Source organism: Oncorhynchus gorbuscha, linkage group LG14 (assembly GCF_021184085.1).
Source record: "Oncorhynchus gorbuscha isolate QuinsamMale2020 ecotype Even-year linkage group LG14, OgorEven_v1.0, whole genome shotgun sequence".
Classification (NCBI taxonomy): Eukaryota; Metazoa; Chordata; class Actinopteri; order Salmoniformes; family Salmonidae; genus Oncorhynchus; species Oncorhynchus gorbuscha.
The window spans coordinates 29,948,450-29,975,701 of record NC_060186.1 but is presented as its reverse complement, the minus strand read 5'-3'; the positions used below and the strand labels follow the sequence as shown (position 1 = coordinate 29,975,701).

Below are 27,252 nucleotides of genomic sequence, written 5' to 3'. Positions count from 1 at the left end.
GGTACAAATATATGTAATCATGCCAACATGTCTTCGTAGCTGTTTGACCCATTGGGTGAATAAACGGGCAAAAACCTGAGGAAAATCCAACCAGTAAGTGCCTCTTATTTTGAAACGTCCCTATTCCATTGCATGCCTTCCCTCCATTTGAAGGGATATCAACCAGATTCCTTTCCCTATGACTTCCACACGGTGTGAACAGTCTTTAGACATAGTTTCAGCATTTTATTCTGAAAAATGAGCTTTTTCTGACTTTCGTGACCAATCTACTTTGCTGCTAGCTGTTTCTAATGTTTTGTCTGCTGAGAGAGATGTCCTCACATAAACCCTTGGTTTGCTTTCGCTGTAAAGCTTTTTTTAAATCTGACACGCCAGGTGGATTATCAACAAGCTAAACTGTGTTTTGCTATATTGCAATTGTGATTTCATGAAAATTAAATATTTGTAATAAGCCCCAGCCTGAGGTCCTGAGGACTCTGGAGCAGATCTCTCTGTACTTCGCTCCGTTCATCTTTGCCTCGATCCTGACTCGTCTCCCAGTCCCTACCGCTGAAAAACATATCCACACAGCATGATGCTGTCGCCACAATGCATCACCATAGGGATGGTGCCAGGTTTCCTCCAGACGTGACGCTTGGCATTCAGGCCAAAGAGTTCAATCTTGGTTTCATCAGACCAGAGAATCTTGTTTCTCATGGTCTGAGAGTCTTTAGGGGCTTTTTGGCAAACTCCAAGCAGGCTGCCATGTGCCTTCCAAATAATTTCCAATCAATTGAATTTACCACAGGTGGATTCCAATCAAGTTGTAGAAACATGGCCTCCCGGGTGGCGCAGTGGTTAAGGGCGCTGTACTGCAGCACAAGCTGTGCCATCAGAGTCCTGGGGTTCGTGCCCAGGCTCTGTCGGGCGACGCACAATTGGCCTAGCGTCGTCCAGGTTAGGGAGGGCTTGGTCGGTAGGGATGTCCTTGTCTCATTGCGCACCAGCGACTCCTGTGGCGGGCCGGGCGCAGTGAGCGCTAACCAAGGTTGCCAGGTGCACGGTGTACCCTCTGACACATTGGTGCGGCTGGCTGTGGATGCGAGGCTGTGTTAAGAAGCAGTACGGCTGGTTGGTTTGTGTATCGGAGGACGCATGACTTTCAACCTTCGTCTCTCCCGAGCCCGTACGGGAGTTGTAGCGATGAGACAAGATAGTAGCTACTACAACAATTGGATACCACGAAATTGGGGAGAAAAAAAAAAGAAAAAAAAGTTGTCGAAACATTTCAAGGATGATCAATGGACTCAAAGTCTTAGAGGAAAGGGTCTGAATACTTATGTAAATAAGGTATTTCTGTTTTTTTTATTTTTTTTTTATTTGCTGAAATTGATAAACTGTTTTCGCTTTGTCATTATGGGGTATTGTGTATAGATTGCTGAGGATGTTTTTTTATTTAATCAATTTTAACAAAATGTGGAAAAAGTCAAGGGTTCTGAAATAAGGTATCAGTGTGACCCACAGTGTGGTAGTGGTGGTAGTAACTACCTGTTTTCCTGCCTGAATGGACAGTGGAGTCAGCAGTGCTCTCCAGCACCATGGCCAGCCTGATGGTCATCTCAGCTAACACCATGGGATCTGAGTCAGCTAGCTCACACACATGAGCCACCTCACTGAGCACAGACAGGGTCCACACCCACTACACAGAGAGAGAGAGAGTAACACATTAAATAAGTAGCTATCATGTACAGTACATATTTGCAGAGACTGATTTGTGTAGAGCAGTGGTTCCCAAACTTTTTTATAGTCCCGTACCACTTCAAACATTCAAACTCCAGCGGTGTGCCCCCTCTATCACCAGGGTCAGTCAGCGCACTCTCAACTCTCTTTTGCCATCATTGTAAGGCTGCCACACACACAGTATATGATCTATTTATTAAACATTAGAATGACTGTGAATTTGTCACAACCCGGCTCCTGGGAAGTGAAAAAGAGCTCTTATAGGACCAGGGCACAAATAATAATATAATAATAATCAATAATTTGCTCTTTATTTAACCATCTTACATATAAAACTATATTTGTTCATCGAAAATGGTGAATAACTCACCACAGGTTAATGAGAAGGGTGTGCTGGAAAGGGATGCACGTAACTCTGCAATGTTGGGTTGTATTGGAGAGAGTCTCAGTCTTAAATCATTTTTCACACAGTCTGTGCCTATATTTCGTTTTCATGCTAGTGAGGGCTGAGAATCCACTCTCACATAGGTACGTGGTTGCAAATGGCATCAGTGTCTTAACAGCACAATTTGTCTGGGCAAGAAACTCTGAGCGCAGCCCTGTCCAGAAAGCTGGCTTCTGATTAAATTCAATTTTCACAGAACCGCTTGTTGCTATTTCGATGAGGTTCTCTTGTTCAGATATCGGTAAGTGGACTGGTGGCAGGGCATGAAAGGGATAACGAATCCAGTTGTTTGTGTCATCCATTTCTGGAAAGTACCTGCGTAATTCCACACCCAGCTCACTCAGGTGCTTCGCTATATCACATTTGACATTGTCCGTAAGCTTGAGTTCATTTGCACACAAAAAATCATAATGACGGAAAGACCTGTGTGAAGTCCTTGTTAATGTAGACAGAGAAGAGCTCCAACTTATTAATAATTTTGTCCCGCACATTGAATATAGTTGAGTCCCTGCAATCCTAGATTCAGATCATTCAGGCGAGAAAAAACTTGTCATCTTGCAATCGGTCAGACAAGTGAAAACGATGGTCAGTAAAGAAACTTTAAGCTTAAAAAAAACGTGTCAATAATTTGCCCCTTGATAACCAGCGCACCTCAGTACGTTGTAAAAGCGTTACATGGTCGCTGCCCATATCAACACATAGTGCAGAAAATACACAAGAGTTCAGGGGCCTTGTTTTAACAAAGTTAACCATTTTCACTGTAGTGTCCAAAACATATTTCACGCTGTCAGGCGTTACCTTGGCAGCAAGAGCCTCTCGGTGGATTCTGCAGTGTACCCAAGTGGCGTCGGGAGCAACTGCTTGCACGCGCGTTACCACTCCACTATGTCTCCCTGTCATGGCTTTTGCTCCATCAGTACAGATACCAACACATCTTGACCACTAAAGTCCATTTGAAGTCACAAAGCTGTCCAGTACTTTAAAAATATCCTCTCCTGTTGTCCTGGTTTCCAGTGGTTTACAGAAGAGGATGTCTTCTTTAATTGACCCCCCATAAACGTAAAGGACATATACCAGGTGTCATGCAGGTAAAAGAGGACCCAAAAGCGACTTAACAGAAACAGAGTTTAATAATGTTCAAAACGGAATAACTGACATCCTCTAGATTTGTAGAGGGGAAAACAACTGGAGAAGCGGCCACAGACTGCAGGTCGCTTCGGGTAGGCGCAGGCCGTAGTCGACTGAGACACCTGCTCACACGCAGCGTCTGATGAAGGCACAAAACACGACAGGACAGGGTGATACACAATCACGGCAAAAAACACGACAGGACAGGGCGAAACGCAATCACAGCATGGTGAAAACAATACAAGGAACCGACGGAACAGGAACGGATCACAAAGGAATAAATAGGGAGTCTAATCAGGGGAAAGGATCGGGAACAGGTGTGGGAAGACTAAATGATGATTAGGGGAATAGGAACAGCTGGGAGCAGGAACGGAACGACAGAGAGAAGAGAGAGCGAGAGAGTGAGAGAGGGAGGGGGAGAGAGAAGGATAGAACCAAACAAGACCAGCAGAGGGAAACGAATAGCATGGGGAGCACAGGGACAAGACATGACAATAAATGACAAACATGACAGTACCCCCACTCACCGAGCGCCTCCTGGCGCACTCGAGGAGGAATCCTGGCGGCAACGGAGGAAATCATCGATGAGCGAACGGTCCAGCACGTCCCGAGACGGAACCCAACTCCTCTCCTCAGGACCGTAACCCTCCCAATCCACTAGGTATTGGTGACCCCGTCCCCGAGAACGCATGTCCATAATTTTATGTACCTTGTAAATAGGTGCGCTCTCGACAAGGACGGGAGGGGGGAGGGAAGACGAACGGGGGTGCGAAGAAAGGGCTTAACACAGGAGACATGGAAGACAGGATGGACGCGACGAAGATGTCGCGGAAGAAGCAGTCGCACAGCGACAGGATTGACGACCTGGGAGACACGGAACGGACCAATGAACCGCGGAGTCAACTTACGAGAAGCTGTCGTAAGAGGAAGGTTGCGAGTGGAAAGCCACACTCTCTGGCCGCAACAATACCTTGGACTCTTAATCCTGCGTTTATTGGCGGCTCTCACCGTCTGTGCCCTGTAACGGCAAAGTGCAGACCTCACCCTCCTCCAGGTGCGCTCACAACGTTGGACAAACGCTTGAGCGGAGGGAACGCTGGACTCGGCAAGCTGGGATGAGAACAGAGGAGGCTGGTAACCCAGACTACTCTGAAACGGAGATAACCCGGTAGCAGACGAAGGAAGCGAATTGTGAGCGTATTCTGCCCAGGGGAGCTGTTCTGCCCAAGACGCAGGGTTTCTGAAAGAAAGGCTGCGTAGTATGCGACCAATCGTCTGATTGGCCCTCTCTGCTTGACCGTTAGACTGGGGATGAAACCCGGAAGAGAGACTGACGGACGCACCAATCAAACGACAGAACTCCCTCCAAAACTGTGACGTGAATTGCGGACCTCTGTCTGAAACGGCGTCTAACGGGAGGCCATGAATTCTGAATACATTCTCAATAATGATTTGTGCCGTCTCCTTAGCGGAAGGAAGTTTAGCGAGGGGAATGAAATGTGCCGCCTTAGAGAACCTATCGACAACCGTCAGAATCACAGTCTTCCCCGCAGACAAAGGCAGACCGGTAATGAAGTCTAAGGCAATGTGAGACCATGGTCGAGAAGGAATGGGGAGCGGTCTGAGACGACCGGCAGGAGGAGAGTTACCCGACTTAGTCTGCGCGCAGTCCGAACAGGCAGCCACGAAACGGCGCGTGTCACGCTCCTGAGTCGGCCACCAAAAGCGCTGGCGAATAGACGCAAGAGTGCCTCGAACACCGGGATGACCCGCTAACTTGGCAGAGTGAGCCCACTGAAGAACAGCCAGACGAGTGGAAACAGGAACGAAAAGGAGGTTACTAGGACAAGCGCGCGGCGACGCAGTGTGCGTGAGTGCTTGCTTAACCTGTCTTTCAATTCCCCAGACTGTTAACCCGACAACACGCCCATAAGGAAGAATCCCCTCGGGATCAGGAGAAGCCACAGAAGAACTAAACAGACGGGATAAGGCATCAGGCTTGGTGTTCTTGCTACCCGGACGGTAAGAAATCACAAACTCGAAACGAGCGAAAAACAACGCCCAACGAGCTTGACGGGCATTAAGTCGTTTGGCAGAACGGATGTACTCAAGGTTCTTATGGTCTGTCCAAACGACAAAAGGAACGGTCGCCCCCTCCAACCACTGTCGCCATTCGCCTAGGGCTAAGCGGATGGCGAGCAGTTCACGGTTACCCACATCATAGTTGCGCTCAGATGGCGACAGGCGATGAGAAAAATAAGCGCAAGGATGAACCTTATCGTCAGACTGGAAGCGCTGGGATAGAATGGCTCCCACGCCTACCTCTGAAGCGTCAACCTCGACAATGAATTGTCTAGTGACGTCAGGAGTAACGAGGATAGGAGCGGACGTAAAACGTTCTTTTAGAAGATCAAAAGCTCCCTGGGCGGAACCGGACCACTTAAAACACGTCTTGACAGAAGTAAGAGCTGTGAGAGGGGCAGCAACTTGACCGAAATTACGAATGAAACGCCGATAGAAATTAGCGAAACCTAAAAAGCGCTGCAACTCGACACGTGACCTTGGAACGGGCCAATCACTGACAGCTTGGACCTTAGCGGAATCCATCTGAATGCCTTCAGCGGAAATAACGGAACCGAGAAAAGTAACGGAGGAGACATGAAAAGAGCACTTCTCAGCCTTTACGTAGAGACAATTCTCTAAAAGGCGCTGTAGAACACGTCGAACGTGCTGAACATGAATCTCGAGTGACGGAGAAAAAATCAGGATATCGTCAAGATAGACAAAAACAAAAATGTTCAGCATGTCTCTCAGAACATCATTAACTAATGCCTGAAAAACAGCTGGCGCATTGGCGAGACCGAACGGCAGAACCCGGTACTCAAAATGCCCTAACGGAGTATTAAACGCCGTTTTCCACTCGTCCCCCTCTCTGATGCGCACGAGATGGTAAGCGTTACGAAGGTCCAACTTAGTAAAGCACCTGGCTCCCTGCAGAATCTCGAAGGCTGATGACATAAGGGGAAGCGGATAACGATTCTTAACCGTTATGTCATTCAGCCCTCGATAATCCACGCAGGGGCGCAGAGTACCGTCCTTCTTCTTAACAAAAAGAACCCCGCCCCGGCCGGAGAGGAAGAAGGCACTATGGTACCGGCGTCAAGAGACACAGACAAATAATCCTCGAGAGCCTTACGTTCGGGAGCCGACAGAGAGTATAGTCTACCTCGAGGAGGAGTGGTCCCCGGAAGGAGATCAATACTACAATCATACGACCGGTGAGGAGGAAGGGAGTTGGCTCGGGACCGACTGAAGACCGTGCGCAGATCATGATATTCCTCCGGCACTCCTGTCAAATCGCCAGGTTCCTCCTGAGAAGTAGGGACAGAAGAAATGGGAGGGATGGCAGACATTAAACACTTCACATGACAAGAAACGTTCCAGGATAGGATAGAATTACTAGACCAATTAATAGAAGGATTATGACATACAAGCCAGGGGTGACCCAAAACAACAGGTGTAAACGGTGAACGGAAAATCAAAAAGACATAGTCTCACTGTGGTTACCAGATACTGTGAGAGTTAAAGGTAGTGTCTCAAATTTGATACTGGGAAGATGACTACCATCTAAGGCAAACATGGGCGTAGGCCTGTCTAACGGTCTGAAAGGAATGTTATGTTTCCGAGCCCATGCTTCGTCCATGAAACAACCCTCAGCCCCAGAGTCAATCAAAGCACTGCATGTAGCACCCGAACCGGTCCAGCGTAGATGGACCGACATAGTAGTACAAGATCTAGATGAAGGGACCTGAGTAGTAGCGCTCACCAGTAGCCCTCCGCTTACTGATGGGCTCTGGCCTCTTACTGGACATGAAATAACAAAATGTCCAGCAACTCCGCAATAGAGGCACAGGCGGTTGGTGATCCTCTGTTCCCTCTCCTTATTCGAGATGCGAATCCCTCCCAGCTGCATGGGCTCAGTCTCAAAGCCAGAGGAGGGAGATGGTTGCGATGCGGAGCAGGGAAACACCGTTGATGCGAGCTCTCTTCCACGAGCCCGGTGACGAAGATCTACCCGTCGTTCTATGCGGATGGCGAGAGCAATCAAAGAGTCCACATCTGAAGGAACCTCCCGGGAGAGAATCTCATCCTTAACCGCTGCGTGGAGTCCCTCCAGAAAACGAGCGAGCAGCGCCGGCTCGTTCCACTCACTAGAGGCAGCAAGAGTGCGAAACTCAATGGAATAATCCGTTATGGACCGTTCACCTTGGCATAAGGAAGCCAGGGCCCTAGAAGCCTCCTCACCAAAAACTGAACGGTCAAAAACCCGAATCATCTCCTCTTTAAAGTTCTGGAATCTGTTAGAGCAATCAGCCCTTGCCTCCCAGATAGCTGTGCCCCATTCTCGAGCCCGGCCAGTAAGGAGTGAAATGACGTAAGCAACCCGAGCTCTCTCTCTAGAGTATGTGTGGGGTTGGAGAGAGAACACAATCTCACACTGCGTGAGAAAGGAGCGGCACTCAGTGGGCTGCCCGGAGTAGCAAGGTGGGTTATTAACCCTGGGTTCTGGAGGCTCGGCAGGCCAGGGAGTAACAGGTGGCACGAGACGTAGACTCTGGAACTGTCCAGAGAGGTCGGAAACCTGAGCGGCCAGGTTCTCCACGGCATGGCGAGCAGCAGACAATTCCTGCTCGTGTCTGCCGAGCATGGCTCCTTGGAACTCGACGGCAGTGTAACGAGCGTCTGAAGTCGCTGGGTCCATTCCTTGGTCGGTTCCTTCTGTCATGCAGGTAAAAGAGGACCCAAAAGCGACTTAACAGAAACAGAGTTTAATAATGTTCAAAACGGAATAACTGACATCCTCTAGATTTGTAGAGGGGAAAACAACTGGAGAAGCGGCCACAGACTGCAGGTCGCCGGGTAGGCGCAGGCCGTAGTCGACTGAGACACCTGCTCACACGCAGCGTCTGATGAAGGCACAAAACACGACAGGACAGGGTGATACACAATCACGGCAAAAAACACGACAGGACAGGGCGAAACGCAATCACAGCATGGTGAAAACAATACAAGGAACCGACGGAACAGGAACGGATCACAAAGGAATAAATAGGGAGTCTAATCAGGGGAAAGGATCGGGAACAGGTGTGGGAAGACTAAATGATGATTAGGGGAATAGGAACAGCTGGGAGCAGGAACGGAACGACAGAGAGAAGAGAGAGCGAGAGAGTGAGAGAGGGAGGGGGAGAGAGAAGGATAGAACCAAACAAGACCAGCAGAGGGAAACGAATAGCATGGGGAGCACAGGGACAAGACATGACAATAAATGACAAACATGACACCAGGAGCTGTGACAGGCCCGCCACGTCTGTTGACTCATCCAGCTGTAACACATAGAATTCACTGGCTTGTATGCAAAGTAATAAATTTTTCAAAACATCTTCTGCCATGTCACTGACACGTCGCAAAACAGTGTTGTTTGATGAAGACATTGTATAGTTTTTTTTTGCCTTTTCCCCCAGCATTGTACCAGCCATATCCGCAGCAGCAGGAAGAATACAATTGTATGGGGCATGCCTGTCTTAGCCACTCGGTAGCTCACCATATAATACGCTTCTAGCCCCTTCTTATTAATGGTATCTGTTGCTTTTATACATGTCTTACTACTCTAAAGTCATCTTAATTCTCGCTCAAAAAACACCTGCGGCTTATTTTTCAAATTGGCATGTTTTGTTTCTAAATGTCTGAGCAAGAGTGACAGTTTCATCGAGTTGTGAGATAGTACTTTTACACATATAAAACACTGTGGCTGAGGAAATGCACTACTCCCAATATAAGTGAAGCCCAAATCAATGTAGTTCTCATCATATTGGCGCCTCTTTGATGGTCTGTCTGTCTGTTGTTCGGTGCTTTCCCGGGTAAGGGGGCAGTAGCTCTTCGGCTGCATCAGATTTACAACTGTCAGTGATAGCATTGGTTGTGATCGTGGAAGCAGAACAACTTGTGTCGTCAACAGGTGCAAGTGTAGTACTGCTGGTAGTATCAGTACTACTAGAGCTGGTATGTGTCTCTATGGACACGGGCCTTACTTTTTAATTTTTTATAATTCATATATTTTAGAGCAAACAGAATGAGCAGCAGCTACATTTGGCTACATATGGACCGTTAGTGGAATTCCCGCGAGAGAGTAATGGTTAATGTGATTGGATGTTAATTATTTGACTAGGCTACCTGTATTTGACATTGTGCTGTTATTTCGCTCAACACTAGATGGTTTAATTGTATTTTTGGCAGTGAAACGAGGCTACTCAGGTGAGAAAAAAACCTCCCCCAAATGTATATCCCTGTTGGAAAATATAAATGTATTGTTTGAAAAAAAAAAGTTTTTATTATTATTTTTTAAATGTGAATCACTTTTTTGTTTGGCGTACCCCAGACGGGTATGTACAAGCAATGCCAAGTTTAGGAAAACCTGGTGTAGAGCTACTGTACCTTGTCCAGGTTCTCCATCTTGCCCAGGAAGTGTATAGGGTCCCAGTGTCGAACCTGGGCTCTCTGGAAAATTATCTTACATTTAGACCAGAGGTACAGCACTATGTCCATCACCAGGTCTCTGTCAGGTTGCACGTCCTATACAAAGAAGAAAGATACACACAGGTATTCAGTAAGCAGTCACTGATTCAATATGGAATAGATAGATACTATAGGATTCTACAAAGCACTGTCTAACCTGAGCTGAACCACAGACACAGCTGTATAAGGCCTGCACCAGACCAACAAACTCCTCACTCATAACCACTCCCAGATGCCTGTCCTTCTCTGTGGAGACACCACAACAACACACAACATCTTAAATCACTGTCCAGCACTCTTTTGTTATATGCCATTTCAATAGTTCTACAGCTAGTTGACAGAAGTATCGACAGCTACAGTACCAGACACAGTGTCGTCCTTCGTGTTGAGTCTGATCTTCTGTGTAGACATGAGGTGCTCCATGGAGTCCAGCAACCTCAGCTCCAGCTCTGACTTCCTAAAAGACCTCCCCTCCATTCTCTGTCCGCACACGCACAAGTCGTACATTATAACTGTGTATTATAACTGGAATCTAGTCATTCTCACTCCACAAGCATTACAGTAGTTGCTACAGTAGGACCATTTTTATCTGGACACAATGATTCTTCTGATCCAAATGTTTTAACCCAGTATATGTTGATCTCATAGATCTAGATCCAGAAGACGTATGGCTTAGTTAGTCAACTGTGTATGTAACTGATACGACATAATTGTATGAAGCCAGTCCCAGTAGAGGTGTGTTGTGACTTACAGGCAGTACGGTGTGCTGCAGTGTGTCAGAGAGGATACAGAACATGTCCCACTGCTCATATCGAAACAGCAGCTTGACAAACTTCACCGCTGCATCCAAAGACACCTTGTTCTCCCCTGGGGGTACAAAGCAAAGCAGGATAGTCCTCTCAACAACATCGTCACTTTTTTCCAAGAAGTTCTGGTATTCATTAGGACAAGTTACAGTCAGTAAAAAACATAAATCCAGTATTAAATCATTGTTTCATATGTATTCAAATCAACCCACTAATACCATCACCAAATGTCACTATTGACAACATTCAGGTGGAAATTGCCTTCAATTCCTAGTAGTTTTTAAATTCACCGCATTGTGACTGCTATAGTAGCGTGGCTACCCCCTCCCTCCCTCTCTCCCCTGGCCCCTGGGAACAAACACACACTGCTCAACGCGGGCTAGCAGTTGCAGAGCAATAGTGTAGGAGGCTGCTGCCACTATTTATCTAAATAATGTGCACCTCTATAGCACTGGTGATGTCATTCCCAATCCTAATTCAGGCTTCAAAGCAAGCAGTGTTTTGCTAAGAAAACTGGCTTGTGTACAATATACTTTGCGTGCTTGCTCGGCTGGCTGAAATACTTTTTATTGATGGTCCCTAATGAAGTTAACATAGTGATAGGCCTATATTTTTTAGATACACTATATACAGTGGGGCAAAAAAGTATTTAGTCAGCCACCAATTGTGCAAGTTCTCTCACTTAAAAAGATGAGAGTGGCCTGTCATTTTCATCATAGGTACACTTCAACTATTACAGACAAAATGAAAAGAAAAAAAAACAGAAAATCACATTGTGGGATTTTTAATGAATTTAATTGCAAATTATGGTGGAAAATAAGTATTTGGTCACCTACAAACAAGTAGGATTTCTGGCTCTCGCAGACCTGTAACTTTTTCTTTAAGAGGCTCCTCTGTCCTCCACTCGTTAACTGTATTAATGGCACCTATTTGAACTTGTTATCAGAATAAAAGACACCTGTCCACAACCTCAAACAGTCACACTCCAAACTTTGGCCAAGACCAAAGAGCTGTCAAAGGACACCAGAAACAGAAGTGTAGACCTGCACCAGGCTGGGAAGACTGAATATGCAATAGGTAAGCAGCTTGGTTTGAAGAAATCAACTGTGGGAGCAATTATTAGGAAATGGAAGAGATACAAGACCACTGATAATCTACCTCGATCTGGGGCTCCACGTAAGATCTCACCCTGTGGGGTCAAAATGATCAGAACCACACGGGGGGACCTAGTGAATGACCTGCAGAGAGCTGGGACCAAAGTAACAAAGCCTACCATCAGTAACACACTACGCCGCCAGGGACTCAAATCCTGCAGTGCCAGACGTGTCCTCCTGCTTAAGCCAGTACATGTCCAGGCCCATCTGAAGTTTGCTAGAGAGCATTTGGATGATCCAGAAGAAGATTGGGAGAATGTCATATGGTCAGATGAAACCAAAATATAACTTTTTGGTAAAAACTCAACTCGTCGTGTTTGGAGGACAAAGAATGCTGAGTTGCATCCAAAGAACACAATACCTACTGTGAAGCATGGGGTTGGAAAAATCATGCTTTGGGGCTATTTTTCTGCAAAGGGACCAGGACGACTGATCTGTGTAAAGGAAAGAATGAATGGGGCCATGTATCGTGAGATTTTGAGTGAAAACCTCCTTCCATCAGCAAGGGCATTGAAGATGAAACGTGGCTGGGTCTTTCAGCATGACAATGATCCCAAACACACCGCCCAGGCAACGAAGGAGTGGCTTCGTAAGAAGCATTTCAAGGTCCTGGAGTGGCCTAGCAAGTCTCCAGATCTCAACCCCATAGAAAATCTTTGGAGGGAGTTGAAAGTCCGTGTTGCACAGCAACAGCCCCAAAACATCACTGCTCTAGAGGAGATCTGCATGGAGGAATGGGCCAAAATACCAGCAACAGTGTGTGAAAGCCTTGTGAAGACTTATAGAAAACGTATTTTCCACCATAATTTGCAAATAAATTCATAAAAATTCCTACAATGTGATTTTCTGGAATTTATTTTCTCATTTTGTCTGTAATAGTTGAAGTGTACCTATGATGAAAATTATGTGTGGGGGAACTTGCACAATTGGTGGCTGACTAAATACTTTTTTGCCCCACTGTATACACTAAAGTATCCCTTCAAATTTGTGGATTTGGCTATTTCAGCCACACCCGTTGCTGAGAAGTTGCTGACAAATTCAGGCACAGAGCCATGCAATCTCCATAGACAAACATTGGCAGTAGAATGGCCTGTACTGAAGAGCTCAGTTACTTTTAACGTGGCACTGTCATAGATTGCCACCTTTTCAACAAGTCAGTTTATCAAACTTCTGCCCTGCTAGAGCTTCCCCGGTCAACTGAAAGTGCTGATATTGTGAAGTGGAAACGTCTAGGAGCAACAACGGCTCAGCCGCAAAGTGGTAGGCCACACAAGCTCACAGAACGGGACCACCGGGTGCTGAAACACGTAAAAAATTGTCTGTCCTCGGTTGCAACACTCACTATTGAGTTTAAAACTGCCTCTGGAAGCAGCGTCAGTAGTTAGTAGTTTTTGTGGCGAGTAGTTGTGGTCAGCAGTTGTGTGGTTGTGGTCAGTAGTTGTGGTTAGAAGTTGTCAGTGGTTGTGGTCAGTAGTTGTGGTTGGTAGTTGTGGTTATAATTTGTTGTCAGTAGTTGTATGGTTGTTTTGCAGGTTCTTTGGGACCGACAGTATGGATGTGGTGAGTGGTTGTGGTCAGTAGTTGTATGGTTGTTTTGCAGGTTCTTTGGGACCGACAGTATGGATGTGGTGAGTGGTTGTGATCCGGAGTTGTATGGTTGTTTTGCAGGTTCTTTGGGACCGACAGTATGGATGTGGTGAGTGGTTGTGGTCAGTAGTTGTATGGTTGTTTTGCAGGTTCTTTGGGACCTACAGTATGGATGTGGTGAGTGGTTGTGGTCAGTAGTTGTATGGTTGTTTTGGAGGTTCTTTGGGACCTACAGTATGGATGTGGTGAGTGGTTGTGGTCAGTAGTTGTATGGTTGTTTTGCAGGTTCTTTGGGACCTACAGTATGGATGTGGTGAGTGTGGTTGTGGTCAGTAGTTGTGGTCAGTAGTTGTATGGTTGTTTTTCAGGTTCTTTGGGACCTACAGTATGGATGTGGTGAGTGGTTGTGGTCAGTAGTTGTATGGTTGTTTTGGAGGTTCTTTGGGACCGACAGTATGGATGTGGTGAGTGGTTGTGGTCAGTAGTTGTATGGTTGTTTTGCAGGTTCTTTGGGACCGACAGTATGGATGTGGTGAGTGGTTGTGGTCAGTAGTTGTATGGTTGTTTTGCAGGTTCTTTGGGACCTACAGTATGGATGTGGTGAGTGGTTGTGGTCAGTAGTTGTATGGTTGTTTTGCAGGTTCTTTGGGACCTACAGTATGGATGTGGTGAGTGTGGTTGTGGTCAGTATTTGTGGTCAGTAGTTGTATGGTTGTTTTTCAGGTTCTTTGGGACCTACAGTACGGATGTGGTGAGTAGTTGTGGTCAGTAGTTGTGGTCAGTAGTTGTATGGTTGTTTTGCAGATTCTTTGGGAACGACAGTATGGATGTGGTCAGTAGTTGTATGGTTGTTTTGCCGGTTCTTTGGGACCTACAGTATGGATGTGGTGAGTGGTTGTGATCCGTAGTTGTGGTCAGGAGTTGTGTGGTTAAATAGTTGTGTGATCAATAGTGGTGCGGTTGTGGTCAGTAGTTGTGTGGTTGTGGTCATTGATTATGGTCAGTAGTTGTGTGGTTGTGGTCAGTAGTTGTGATGTTGTGGTCAGTAGTTGTGGTGCATCCTCTTTGTGGCACCTGACCACATGACTGGAGAGTAGTCCAGCTGCGACAAAACTAGTGCCTGTAGGACCTGCCTTGTTGATAGTGGTGTTAAGAAGGCAGAGCATCGGATTATGACGGACAGCCTTCTCATCTTAGCTACTGTTGCATCAACATGTTTTGACCATGACCCAGGGTTACTCCAAGCAGTTTAGTCACCTCAACTATATTTCTAAGAATTAGTTGAGGTTTAGTGAACAATGTGTTGCTTTTAGTTTGTAAAATATTAGGGACCAACTTATTTCTTGCCACCCATTCGGAAACTGACTGCAGCACTTTCTTAAGTGTTGCAGTAATTTCACTCGCTGTAGTAGCTGATGTTTAAAGTGTTGAGTCATCTGCATACATAGACACACTGGCTTTACTCAAAGTTGTTCTGTGGCTGTGGTCAGTAGTTGTGTGGTTGTGGTCAGTAGTTGTGATCAGTAGTTGTGTGGATGTGGTCAGCAGTTGTGTAGTTGTGGTCAGTTGTTGTGGTAAATTGTGTGGTTGTGATCGGTAGTTGTGATCAGTAGTTATATGGTTGTGGTCAGTAGTTGAGGTAAGTAGTTGTGTGGTCAGTAGTTGTGTGGATGTGGTCAGTAGTGTGTTTGTGGTCAGTACTTGAGGTCAGTAGTTGTGTGGTTGTGGTCAGTACTTGCGATCCGTAGTTGTGGTCAGTAGTTGTGTGGTCAGTAGATCTGGTCAGTAGTTGTGTGCTTGTGGTCAGTAGTTGTGTGGTTGTGGTCAGTCGTAGGCATATTTTGGTCACTGTAGACCTCCATGTTAAAATTTGAATATTCAACTGATTATATTTCAAAAAGTATGAGTATCAAAAATGTAAATGTAACCAACTCAAGTTAAACCTCTCTGCACGATATAAAGTTAAAATGGTATATTTTGCATAAAAGCTGAAGGAGTAGCAGTGGGAATAATAACAATAATAAGCAATTGAAGTATGACAAATAGTGGTGTGTTGTTTCGCAATCACACTAATCACAAGTTCAATAGCTCAATATAATTCAATTGTTTTTAAATTGGCCTGTTTCGGCCTCCCGAGTTGTGCAGGGGTCTAAGGCACTGCATCACAGTGTTAGCTATTCCACTAGAGATCCTGGTTCGAGTCCAGGCTCTGACACAGCCAACAGTGTTTCCTCCGACACATGCGGCTGGCTTCCGGGTTAAGCGGCATTGTGTCAAGAAGCAGCGTGGATTAGCTGGGTCCTGTTTCAGAGGACGCACGCCTCTCCCGAGTCCGTACAGGAGTTGCAGCGATGGGACAAGACTGTAACTACCAATTGTATATGATGAAATTGGAGAGAAAAAGGGTAAAAAAAGAATTTTGAAAATAAACCTAAAATATTGGTCTGTTTCCTTGTTGCATACTTGAGAATACCACGAACTTGATCAATGTAATTTCTTTATTGATGAACCAACTTGGGGTTTTGCTACCTGTTCAGACACAAACAAGCTTGATGGGCATACTTCAAATGACTAGGCGATAGCTTGAAGGGGTGGACTGATCATGTTGTTTTATACCAACAGACAGTGTAACATTAGGAATAGTGGCCAATTTTGGTTTTATGATAAGCTTCACCTTCAGCACCATACTAGCTAATATGGAAAGACAGTACTCCAAAGTTCTCACCAGCAGCCGCCATGTCCATCAGAGTAAAGTTGGCTGTCACTGCATTTAAACAGGTGGGGATACTGTCATCCCTGGCACGCTCAGTGGACCCTCCAATTCCTAAACATATAATGACAGGAAACAGCATCAATCTCAATCAGTCCAATCAATGGTAGTCTTTTCCAACAGCCACTGTGAGACTACTGAAGTGTAGTCTAATGAAGCTAGCCTATGAGTGTGTGGGCTAAAGGATCTATCTTGCAAAATAGATTCTAAATCTCAACGATACTAACTGGGATAACGGTTATATACAGTGCATTCGGAAAGTATTAAGACCCCTTAACTTTTTACAATTGTATTATGTTACAGCCTTATTCCACTCAATCTACACACAATAACCCATAATGACAAAGCAAAAACCGTTTTTTAGATATGTTTGCAAATGTATTAAAAATGGACGGGGAGCATCGCTGCACAGCTATTTTCAGGTCTTTCCAGAGATGTTTCATTGGGTTAAAGTTATGCGTTCTGGCTGGGCCACTCAAGGACATTGAGAGACTTGTCACGAAGCCACTCCTTCGTTGTCATGGCTGTGGAAGGCGAACCTTTGCCCCAGTCTGAGGACCTGAATGCTCTGGAGCAGGTTTTCATCAAGGATCTCTCTCTGTACTTCGCTCCGTTCATCCTTTGCCTCGATCCCGACTCGTCTCCCAGTCCCTGCCGCTGATAAACATCCCAACAGCATGATGCTGCCACCACCATGCTTCACCATAGGGATGGTGCCAGGTCTCCTCCAGATGTGATGCTTGGAATTTAGGCCAAAAATTTCAATCTTGGTTTCATCAGACCAGAAAATCTTGTTTCTCATGGTCTCAGAGTCTTTAGGTGCCTTTTGGCAAACTACAAGTGGGCTGTCATGTGCCTTTTCTGAGGAGTGGCATCCGTCTGACCACTCTACCATAAAGGCCTGACTGGTGGACTGCTGCAGAGATGGTTGTCCTTCTGGAAGGTTCTCCCATCTCCAAGAGGAACTTTGGACCTCTGTCAGAGTGAACATCGGGTTCTTGACCAAGGCCCTTTTCCTGCGATTCCTCAGTTTGGTTGTTCCAGACTTCTTCCATTTAAGAATGATGGAGGCCACTGTGTTCCTGAGGACCTTCAATGCTGCAAAACATGTTTGGTACCCTTCCCCAGATCTATTCCTCAACACAATCCTGTCTTGGAGCTCTATGGACAATTCCTTCGACCTCACGGCTTGGTTCTTGCTCTGACATGCACGCTCAACTGTGGAACCTTATATAGACATGTGTGTGCCTTTCCAAATAATTTCCAATCAATTGAATTTACCACAAGTAGACTCCAATCAAGTTGTAGAAACATCTCAAGGATGATCAATGGAAACAGGATGCACCTGAGCTTCATTTCAAGTCTCATAGCAAAAGGTCTGAATACTTATGTAAATAAGTTATTTATGTTTTTTATTTTTAATACATTTGCAAAAATATCAAAAAGACTTATCGCTTATTTTTTTATTGAATCCATTTTGGAATAAGGCTGTAACATAACAAAATGTGGAAAACATCAAGAGGTCTAGAATAGTTGCCGAATGTAATGTAAGTACAATACTAACCAGACAGTATACTGATGCCTGCAGACATGAGTTCCAGGGAGACCTCCTGTATCTCTGGCTCCTCGGGCATGCCTGTCTGAAGTGGGCGACGGGAGGTGTCCCACAGCGCTTCCACTATTGCCAGGAACTGGGCAGCGTTCCCCTCAAACAGCTCCATCAACACTCGCTCTGTAGGGGTTCGAGGCCACGGCATCTAAAGAGGAGCGAGGGAAGGGGGAGATCGGGGGAGAGAGAGAACGAGAACGCGAGAGAGAGAGTGAGAGAGCGAGATATTAGGACTATAGTTATCAAAATCCAGAAAATAGCTGTTAACTTCTATAACCACCTAAAAGGAAGCGATGCCCACACATTCCACCACAAACACAAACAGGCCCAATCAACACAATTAGACCCAACCAAAGCAAAGAAAGCAAAGAGATAACTATTTGACACACTGGAAAGAATCAACCAAAAAACGGAGCAAATTGGAATGTTATCTGGCCCTAAATAGTAATAGTAAATAGTGAAAAAAAATCATTTTTTAATCATTTGTAGATACAATTACACCAAACAATTTATTAAAACACACTGTTTTCCATTGAAGGTCGACAGTAGCCTCAACATCACTCTGTAGGGTAGAACCATGGTGTAGCTAGAGGACAGCTAGCTTCTGTCCTTCTTCGGGACATTGACTTCAATACAAAGCCTAGGAGGTTCTTGGTTCTCATCCCCTTCCATAGACCTACACAGTAATTATGACAACTTCCAGAGGACGTCCTCCAACCTATCAGTGCTCTTGCAGCATAAACTGAAATGTTGTCCACCCAATCAAAATATCAAAGAATTAATCTAGTACTGAAAGCATACGCTACAGCTAGCTAGCACTACAGTGCATAAAATGTGCTGAGTAGTTGACTCAAAGAAAGAGAAAGACAATAGTTGAAAATGTTTATACAAATAGCATATGGTTAGCATATGAAGGTTTGGCTTGGAAAGGTTTTTTCGGCTGGTCACAGGCAGCTGATGTCTTGTGCACTGAAGTCCACAAGCGAAGGGAAATGGTGAAATGAGGAATTATGTGTGAACCGTTTCAAGAAGCTAGGCGTAAGTCGTACGTCTCTATGAGAAGAAAATAAAATCTTCATCAAAATGCAATTTTTGGCAGAAATGCCTTCTGGAAGATGTGACCTTTCATGTGACTTAATAACAAAATGTTATTCCATCTGTAAATACAAATTCAATTGTTAAATTATGAGCCTAGTTGGTTTAGCCACAGAAAAAGACATGAACATTCCTGCTAGGCATGATTAGCTGAGATAATGGATGGGCTGGACATGCTGAGAGATGAGTTCAGATGGGTCTTCCATGTAGCACGCTTCTGTCTATAGCATGAGCTTCTCAGTATGTGTAGATAATCCTGTCTAACTCTGCTTTTTTGAAAAGATATAACGTTAACCATGAAGAACTGCAAAAGTGTTGCTACTGCTCTCAACAACATTGCTGCCCTGAATTTAGCAGGTTCTATCGACAAAGATCAGTGGGAAAAAGTTGGGATGGACTACTTTCTGCACACCGTCATTGTAAAACGTAGTGGCTTGACACAACAGGTCAAACAAGCTGTAGCTAGCTACAAACAAAACGGAAAAGTCACAGGACATCTTGCTTAGTTCACAGATCACTGAACCTGTACATAGCCCATCTGTAAATAGCCCATCCAACTACCTCATCCCCATACTGTATTTATTTATTTATCTTGCTCCTTTGCACCCCAGTATCTCTACTTGCACATTCATCCTCTGCACATCAATCACTCCAGTGTTTAATTGGTATATTGTAATTACTTCGCCACCATGGCCTATGTATTGCCTTACCTCCCTTATCTTACCTCATTTGCACACACTGTATATATACTTTTTTATACTTTATTATTGACTGTATGTTTTGTTTACTCCATGTGTAACTCTGTGTTGTTGTATGTGTTGAACTGCTTTGCTTTATTCTTGGTCAGGTCGCAGTTGTAAATGACAAGTTGTTCTCAACTAGACTACCTGGTTAAAAAAAGGTGAAATAAAAAATAAATAAATAAAATAGTTAAAGTGGTTCCAGTCTGCCGTGAAGTGTCCCATCTATGTAAGAGTCTAGACAAAGAATGCTATCTGGCCCTAAACAGAGTGTACACAGTGGCAGAATACCTGACCACCGTGACTGACCCAAAATGAATTAATGCACAGACTCAGTGAGCATATCCTTGCTATTGAAAAAGGCTGCCGAAGGCAGACCTGGCTCTCAAGAGAAGACATGCTATGTGCACACTGCCCCCAAAATTATGTGGAAACTGAGCTGCACTTCTTAACCTCCTGTCAAATGTATGACCATATTAGAGACACATATTTCCCTCAGATTACACAGATCCACAAAGAATTTGAAAACAAATCCAATTTTGATCATCTCCCATATCTATTGGGTGAAATACCAGTGCGCAATCACAGCAGCAAGATTTGTGACCTGTTGCCACAAGAAACCAGTGAACAACAAACTATATTTATGTTTATTTATTTTCCCTGTTGTACTTGAACTATTTGCACATCAGCACAACCCTGTATATAGAGTTAGTTTGTAAGTGTAATGTTTACTGTTCATTTTTTATTGTTTATTTCACTTTTGTTTATTAACTATTTCACTTGCTTTGGCAATGTAACATACGTTTCCCATGCCAATAAAGCCCACTGAAATTGAACTAAGAGAGAGAAATACATGAGTAAGAATTGGAGTACTAGGCTGTTTTCACAATACCCGGATAAAGCAGGATTTTGAAGGATTGATACAATAGCAGTGCTTACGCTCTGAATCTCCTTGAGGTTACTCTTCTGTTTGTGTCTGAAGAGGCCTTTAGGTTTCCTCCTGGGTTCATACACCGACCGTTTAAACACCATGGTAGCTAGCTGTAGGTGAGTAGAATAAAATACCATTCATGTGGTTATAGTCCAGTGCATTTGGAAAGTATTCAGACCCCTTGACTTATTCTAAAACAGACTGCGCAGGCTCATATTTCCTCTGTGAGGCAGTCTGCGCGGCAGTTTAGAGGGAACATTGCCAAAGTCCGAAACGAACAAAACGTCACAAAATGTTCAGTTCACACGGGTGCAGAGACAACAGGTTCTTATTGCTATGTCAGTACATGCCGATACTTACCAGTTTCGGAGTATATAGTGCATTCTGAAAGTATTCAGACCCCTTGACATTTTCCATATTTTGTTAAGTTACAACCTTGTTGTAAAATGGATTAAAATATTTTTCTCCCTCATCAATCTACACACAATACTCCATAATGACAAATCGAAAACAGGTTTATAGAAATGATTGCAAATGTATTACAAATAAAAAACAGAAAGACCTTATTTATATAAGTATTCACACCTTTTGCTATGAGACTCGAAATTGAGCTCAGGTGCATCCTGTTTCCATTGATCATCCTTGAGATGTTTCTACAACTTGATTGGACTCCACTTGTGGTACATTTAATTGATTGGACATGATTTGGAAAGGCACACATCTGTCTATATAAGGTCCTGCAGTTGACAGTGCATGTCAGAGCAAAAACCAAGCCATGAGGTTAAAGGATTTGTCCATAGAGCTCCAAGACAGGATTGTGTCGAGGCACAGCTCTGGGGAAGGGTACCAAAACACTTCTGCAGCATTGAAGGTCCCCAAGAACATAGTGGCCTCCATCATTCTTAAATGGAAGAAGTTTAGAACCACCAAGACTCTTCCTAGAGCTGGCCGCCCAGCCAAACTGAGCAATCGGGGGAGAAGGGTTGGGGAGGTGAGCAAGAACCAGATGGTCATTCTGACAGAGCTCCAGAGTTCAGCACTTCACCAATCAAGCCTTTATGGTAGAGTGGCCAGACGGAAGCCACTCCTCAGAAAAAGGCGCATGACAGCCCGCTTGGAGTTTGCCAAAAGGAACCTAAAGGACTCTCAGACCATGAAAAAGAAGATTCTCTGGTCTGATGAAACCAAGATTGAACTCTTTGGCCTGAATGCCAAGTGTCACGTTTGGAGGACACCTGGCAGGCCCAATCCCTACGCTGAAGCATGGTGGTGGCAGCTTCATGCTTCAGGGATGTTTTTCAAGTGGAAGGGACTGGGAGACTAGTCAGGATTGAGAAAAAATTGAACGAGAGAGATCCTACAGAGAGATCCTTGATGAAAACCTGCTCCGGAGCGCTCAGGACCTCAGACTGGGGCTTAGGTTCACTTTCCAACAGGACAACGACCCTAAGCACACAGCAATGACAGCACCGGAGTGGCTTTGGGACAAGTCTCTAAATGTCCTTGAGTTCCCCAACCCAATCTAACATCTCTGGAGACCTGAAAATAGCTGTGCAGCGACGCTCCCCATCCAGACTGACAGAGCTTGAGAGGATCTGCAGAGAATGGGAGAAACTCCCCAAATACAGGTGTGCCAAGCTTACCCAATACCCAAGAAGACTCGAGGCTGTAATCACTGCCAAATGTCCTTCAATAAAGTACTGAGTAAAGGGTCTGAATCCTAATGTAAATGTGATATTTAAGTTTTTTATTTGTAACACATTTGCAAAAATGTCTAAAAACCTGCTTTTGTTTTATAATTATGGGCTATTGTGTGTAGAATGATGAGGAAAATGTTTTATTTAATACATTTTAGAATAAGGCTGAAACTTAACAAAATGTGAAAAGTCATGGGGTCTGAATACTTTCCGAATGCACTGTATATTATTGTAATTAATGGCTGAGTACCAGTCATTTTATTTAATCCTGTTTATCTGGTCTTCATGGCATAGTATATGTGTGTCGTTGCTATTAAGGCCATGAGGTAAAATCTCCCCATTAATTACAATAGGTCAAGATGAACCCCCCCCCCCCCATTTTTTTTTTTTTACATTTGTCACATCCCTACTAAAGACAGTGCATCATGCCTTTTGGACCTGTATGTAGGTAGACACTGCACAAAACTTGCAATGTTTTGAATCAACCTGTCCCATACCTTAATGGTGGCCACTTTGTATGCTCTCTGAGTCTCAGTGGTGGCAGGTAGACCACTCATCTCTTCCAGCTTGCCCAGCTCACTGACTTTACCCAGGGCTCGTCGTGCAAACACCTCTGCCTGAATATTGGCTTGGCTGTCATAGTAACACTGGCACACAGCACAGTACAGAGTTGCCCTCCAGGCCAGGAACCTGGCAGTCATCAGGGGGATGGAGGTCTCCAGACAGATACAGGCCCACAGAAGGAACTCCATAGCCTGGAGGGGAGGAAGGGACAACATACGCATTTACCAAACTTTCACATGCACCATGGAAATAAATGTAATTGTTAGATTGTGTACCTGTGCAGCGCGGCTCATGGACATCAGGTATCTACAGATGTTGTAGATATAGAGTGAACCTGAAGAGAGAGAAAGATAGAGAGTGATAGAAAGACACAGAGACAGACAGACAGACAGAGAACACTGAACCACAACTGACAACTTCAGACATTGATTCAACCAAAATACTGCTTATACCACTGTAATTGCTACTGTATTACTGTACCATTGTAAAGAAGCCAGCAGAGATGTTCGTGGGGAAGCACGGCCTGCATCATGATCCTGACAAACCCCAGGATGCTTAGGAGTCTCTGGACCCCCTTCTGGGTGGGCTGGCTCCCTCTTTCCCTCTCCAGCTGGAAGGCACATAGGCAGCAGCCCTGCAGAGCCCGGAACTAACAGACACACAGACCACGGGGACACAGGTAAGACACACAAAGAGGTGGAGGATAGAGACCGTCACAAAAATTACAACATAAACGGCAAGCCCATTATGTGAGGTGTGTTCTTGTCGGCTTTGTCTCATTCTGAACACAGATCCACAGACACAACATATACACACACGAGAACACAGATAAGCACACACACACAAATACTGTCCTCACCGTCAGCTTGGCTTGGTCTGTGTCGAACCCCTTGGGGAAGAAGGAGGTCTTGAAGTGGTCAACATCCCTAATGTCCTCTATGGTCACAGTGCTGAACTGCTGCAGGTAGCGACAGTAGCCCTGCCATAGACCCAGCCTGTATAACTGGAGAGAAAAAACTGAGCTTGAACTAACAAAAAAGATAGTAATACAATAGATTGGGTGTGGCGGGGAATCCTTGTGGTCAAATCAAATATATGTAGCTCTGAGTGAGTGAGTGAGTGAGTGAGTGAGTGAGTGAGTGAGTGAGTGAGTGAGTGAGTGAGTGAGTGAGTGAGTGAGTGAGTGAGTGAGTGAGTGAGTGAGTGAGTGAGTGAGTGAGTGAGTGAGTGAGTGAGTGTGTGTGTGTGTGTGTGAGAGAGAGAGAGAGAGAGAGAGAGAGAGAGAGAGAGAGAGAGAGAGAGAGAGAGAGAGAGAGAGAGAGAGAGAGAGAGAGAGAGAGAGACAGAAGGGAATACAAACAAACCTTGATGCCAAAAAGAAAATCTGCCATTTGCAGCATGTGTTCATCATAGTAGTTGGTTGGTAGTAGAGGTTTGTACTTGTTCCATATTTCAAACAGAGTTTTGGCACTACATACATTGGAGAGAAAAAATCAAATCAAATGTATTTCTAAAGCCCTTTTTACATCCGCAGATGTCACAAAATGCTATACAGAAACCCAGCCTAAACCCCCAAACAGCAAGCAATGTAGAAGCACGGTGGCTAGGAAAAACTCCCTAGAAAGGAAAAAATCAAGGAAGAAACCTAGAGAGGAACCAGGTTATGAGGGGTGGCCAGCCCTCTTCTGGCTGGAGAAATTCACACATCAGGCTGCTAGCTTGCACGTAAACTGAAGTTACTGCTAGCTAGCTAGCTAACGTTAGGCCTAGTTTTCAAACAAGAATAAGATAGCCGTTAGCTAACGTGACACTTGATTGGGATACAGCCAGGAAATGTCTCACCCTCTTGCGTAGGAGTTGTGGTCGTAGGTTGGCAAAGTACTAATTCGTTTCATAAATGACATAAACTTTCTTATGTCTCCATCAAACGCTGATATTACTGGGTTTCTTTTACACATGTTCCCGTAAAATGAAGCTGGCAGTAGTTCCATTTCGGTCGACAAAAACGGCTTCACTGACTCAAACCCAACAACAAACTCCACCGTACCAAAGTGAGAGCGGTTGTCATGGTAGCGACCCTCGTTGTCGGTGGTTTGGCGCCATCTGCTGGACAACACACACCGACCCTCCCGTCTCACATCAAAGATGGGACACTTCACGACACTTTGAATCGAAGTGATTTTTATAGCAGGTTACTGCATTTTCGCTGACCCAAACCCGTTTCCTACCCTTAAAATGCTACATTAATTACCCCAAACTACGAAAAAATCACATCGGTATCGAAGTGGTGTGAAAAGAGTGTTTCTCAATCAATGGTGGCTGGTGAAGGGGAGAGACTATGGACACAGTTCACGCTTAAAACGACTACCAAACACGTAAAACTCACTCTTACCTTAATCCTAACCCTGACCCTAGCACTTAACCTAATTGTAATACATTTTTAAATGAACTATCGGTTTGGGCATCAGGCATGTCCTTGTAGCCTTTTCTGGTCCGAAGCAGAAAAACGTGAAGTTGATCGATCCCGGTTGAGGGAGTTGTTTTTTTTAATAACTGGTCGCAGGATTTGAGAAAAGGGTGCAATCGCGTGATTGTTGGTAGTCTTAACAAAGAAACTTTGAAACAAAAGTATTCACCTCACACACATGATTAAGGGACTGAAAAAAAGAAGACATGTACCATGTCCAGCAGCAGTGTGTGGGTAAAATCACTGGGGATAATTGCTTTGTTTGCTCTACCCTTACAAAAAAATATTGCCGTTTTGAAACTGCAGTAAAAGTGCAGTAACTGCACTCGACTGTGGTATTTTGGACGCAGATTTGCAGAACTGTAGTTATTCTACACTCTAACAGCGATATTTTTTTCGTGAGGGTATTCCCTGTTTATACATATGCCTTGCTCCCATGATATACAGTGCATTTGGAAAGTATTCAGACCCCTTGACTTTTGCCACATTTTGTTACGTTACAGCTTTATTTAAAAACAATCTCCCTCGTTATGCTACACACAATACCCCATTATGACAAAGCGAAAACAGGTTTTTAGATTTTTTTTTAAATATTACTATATAAATAAAAAAACAGAAATATCACATTTAGATAAAAGTATTCAGACCCTTCGCTATGAGATTCGAAATTGAGCTCAGGTGCATCCTGTTTCCATGGACGCCTTAACCCCCAACACAGTCTCTGCTTCAGTTCACACGGGTGCAGAGACAACAAACAGATCAAAAGGACTCTGCACCACCTCAACACAACTAACCACTGGGCCCTTGCTACAAGGACAAGCCTCCACCCTGGACTTCCCAACCATGTGTTAGTTTGTCTTTGACCAAATAAGTGTACTTGTAACGGTTAGAGTTCAGTTGATGTATTTTTAATCTGGACATGTCATAGGTTCTTATTGCTATGTCAGTACATGCCGATTACATACCAGTTTCAGAGTATACAGTGCATTCGGAAAGTATTCAGATCCCTTGACTTTTTTCAATATTTTATTAAGTTATAGCCCTATTCTAAAATGGATGAAAATATTTTTTCCTCATCAATCCACACACAACACCGTAATAACAAAGCAAAAACAGGTTTTTAGACATTTTTGCTGATTTATTACAAATAAAAAGCAGAAATACCTTATTAACATTAGGCCTTCTACATCTAGCTACAGTACCAGTCAAAAGTTTAGACACACTTACTCATTCAAGGGTTTCTTTATTTTTACTATTTTCTACATTGTAGAAAAATAGTGAAGACATCAAAACTATTACATCTACTTTGAAACAAAAGTATTCGCCTCACACGCATGGTTATGGGCTTAAAAAAAGACACCTGTGCCATGTCCAGTAGCAGTGCGTGGGTAAAAATATATATATAAAAATTCAATGGGGATAATTGCATTGAAACTGCACTCGACTGTGGTATTTTGGACACAGTAATTGCTGAACTGCAATTATACTACACTCTGACTGCAATGTTTATTTTGTCAGGCTTGACAATGGAGATCGGGAGAACATTTAATAAATAATGGACATGAAACAGGACAGGAAGTGTGTCTGGAGTGGACAAAGTAACAACATCAATGCTGACACAGGGAACAAACAGACAGATAAAGGGGAAGCAATCAAATAATGATAGAGTTCAGGTGGGTCCAATGAGGCGCAGGTGTGGGACTTGCTTGGCACCTGCTGTCTCTAACTCTGAATAATCAACTATGAAAAGCCAACTGACATTTACTCATCAGGTGCTGACCTGTTGCAACCTCTACAACCACTGTGATTATTATTATTTGACCATGCAGGTCATTTATGAATGTTTGAACATCTTGGCCATGTTCTGTTATAATCTCCACCCGGCACAGCCAGAAGAGGACTGGCCACCCCTCAGAGCCTGGTTCCTCTCTAGGTTTCTTCCTAGGTTCTGGCCTTTCTAGGGAGTT

At 44.5% G+C, this 27,252-nt stretch overlaps 1 protein-coding gene across 4 annotated transcripts in view; it reads right to left on the bottom strand.

Moving 5' to 3' along the window:
* Positions 1 to 24,849, bottom strand: part of cfap54 (cilia and flagella associated protein 54) — a 149,453-nt gene extending 124,604 nt beyond the window's left edge. For all 4 annotated transcript variants that reach the window (XM_046297739.1, XM_046297740.1, XM_046297741.1 and 1 more), the window contains exons 1-14: positions 24,661 to 24,849; positions 24,183 to 24,288; positions 23,678 to 23,821; positions 23,299 to 23,467; positions 23,094 to 23,152; positions 22,752 to 23,009; positions 20,566 to 20,667; positions 17,747 to 17,939; positions 16,138 to 16,236; positions 10,617 to 10,732; positions 10,228 to 10,345; positions 10,023 to 10,111; positions 9,785 to 9,922; positions 1,528 to 1,678 (exon numbers count right to left, since the gene is read on the bottom strand). In XM_046297739.1, the coding sequence (XP_046153695.1) occupies positions 1,528 to 1,678; positions 9,785 to 9,922; positions 10,023 to 10,111; positions 10,228 to 10,345; positions 10,617 to 10,732; positions 16,138 to 16,236; positions 17,747 to 17,939; positions 20,566 to 20,667; positions 22,752 to 23,009; positions 23,094 to 23,152; positions 23,299 to 23,467; positions 23,678 to 23,821; positions 24,183 to 24,288; positions 24,661 to 24,809 (1,891 nt within the window). In that variant the 5' untranslated portion in view covers positions 24,810 to 24,849. The remainder of the gene's footprint in view (positions 1 to 1,527; positions 1,679 to 9,784; positions 9,923 to 10,022; positions 10,112 to 10,227; positions 10,346 to 10,616; positions 10,733 to 16,137; positions 16,237 to 17,746; positions 17,940 to 20,565; positions 20,668 to 22,751; positions 23,010 to 23,093; positions 23,153 to 23,298; positions 23,468 to 23,677; positions 23,822 to 24,182; positions 24,289 to 24,660) is intronic.
* Positions 24,850 to 27,252: the final 2,403 nt, after the last annotated feature.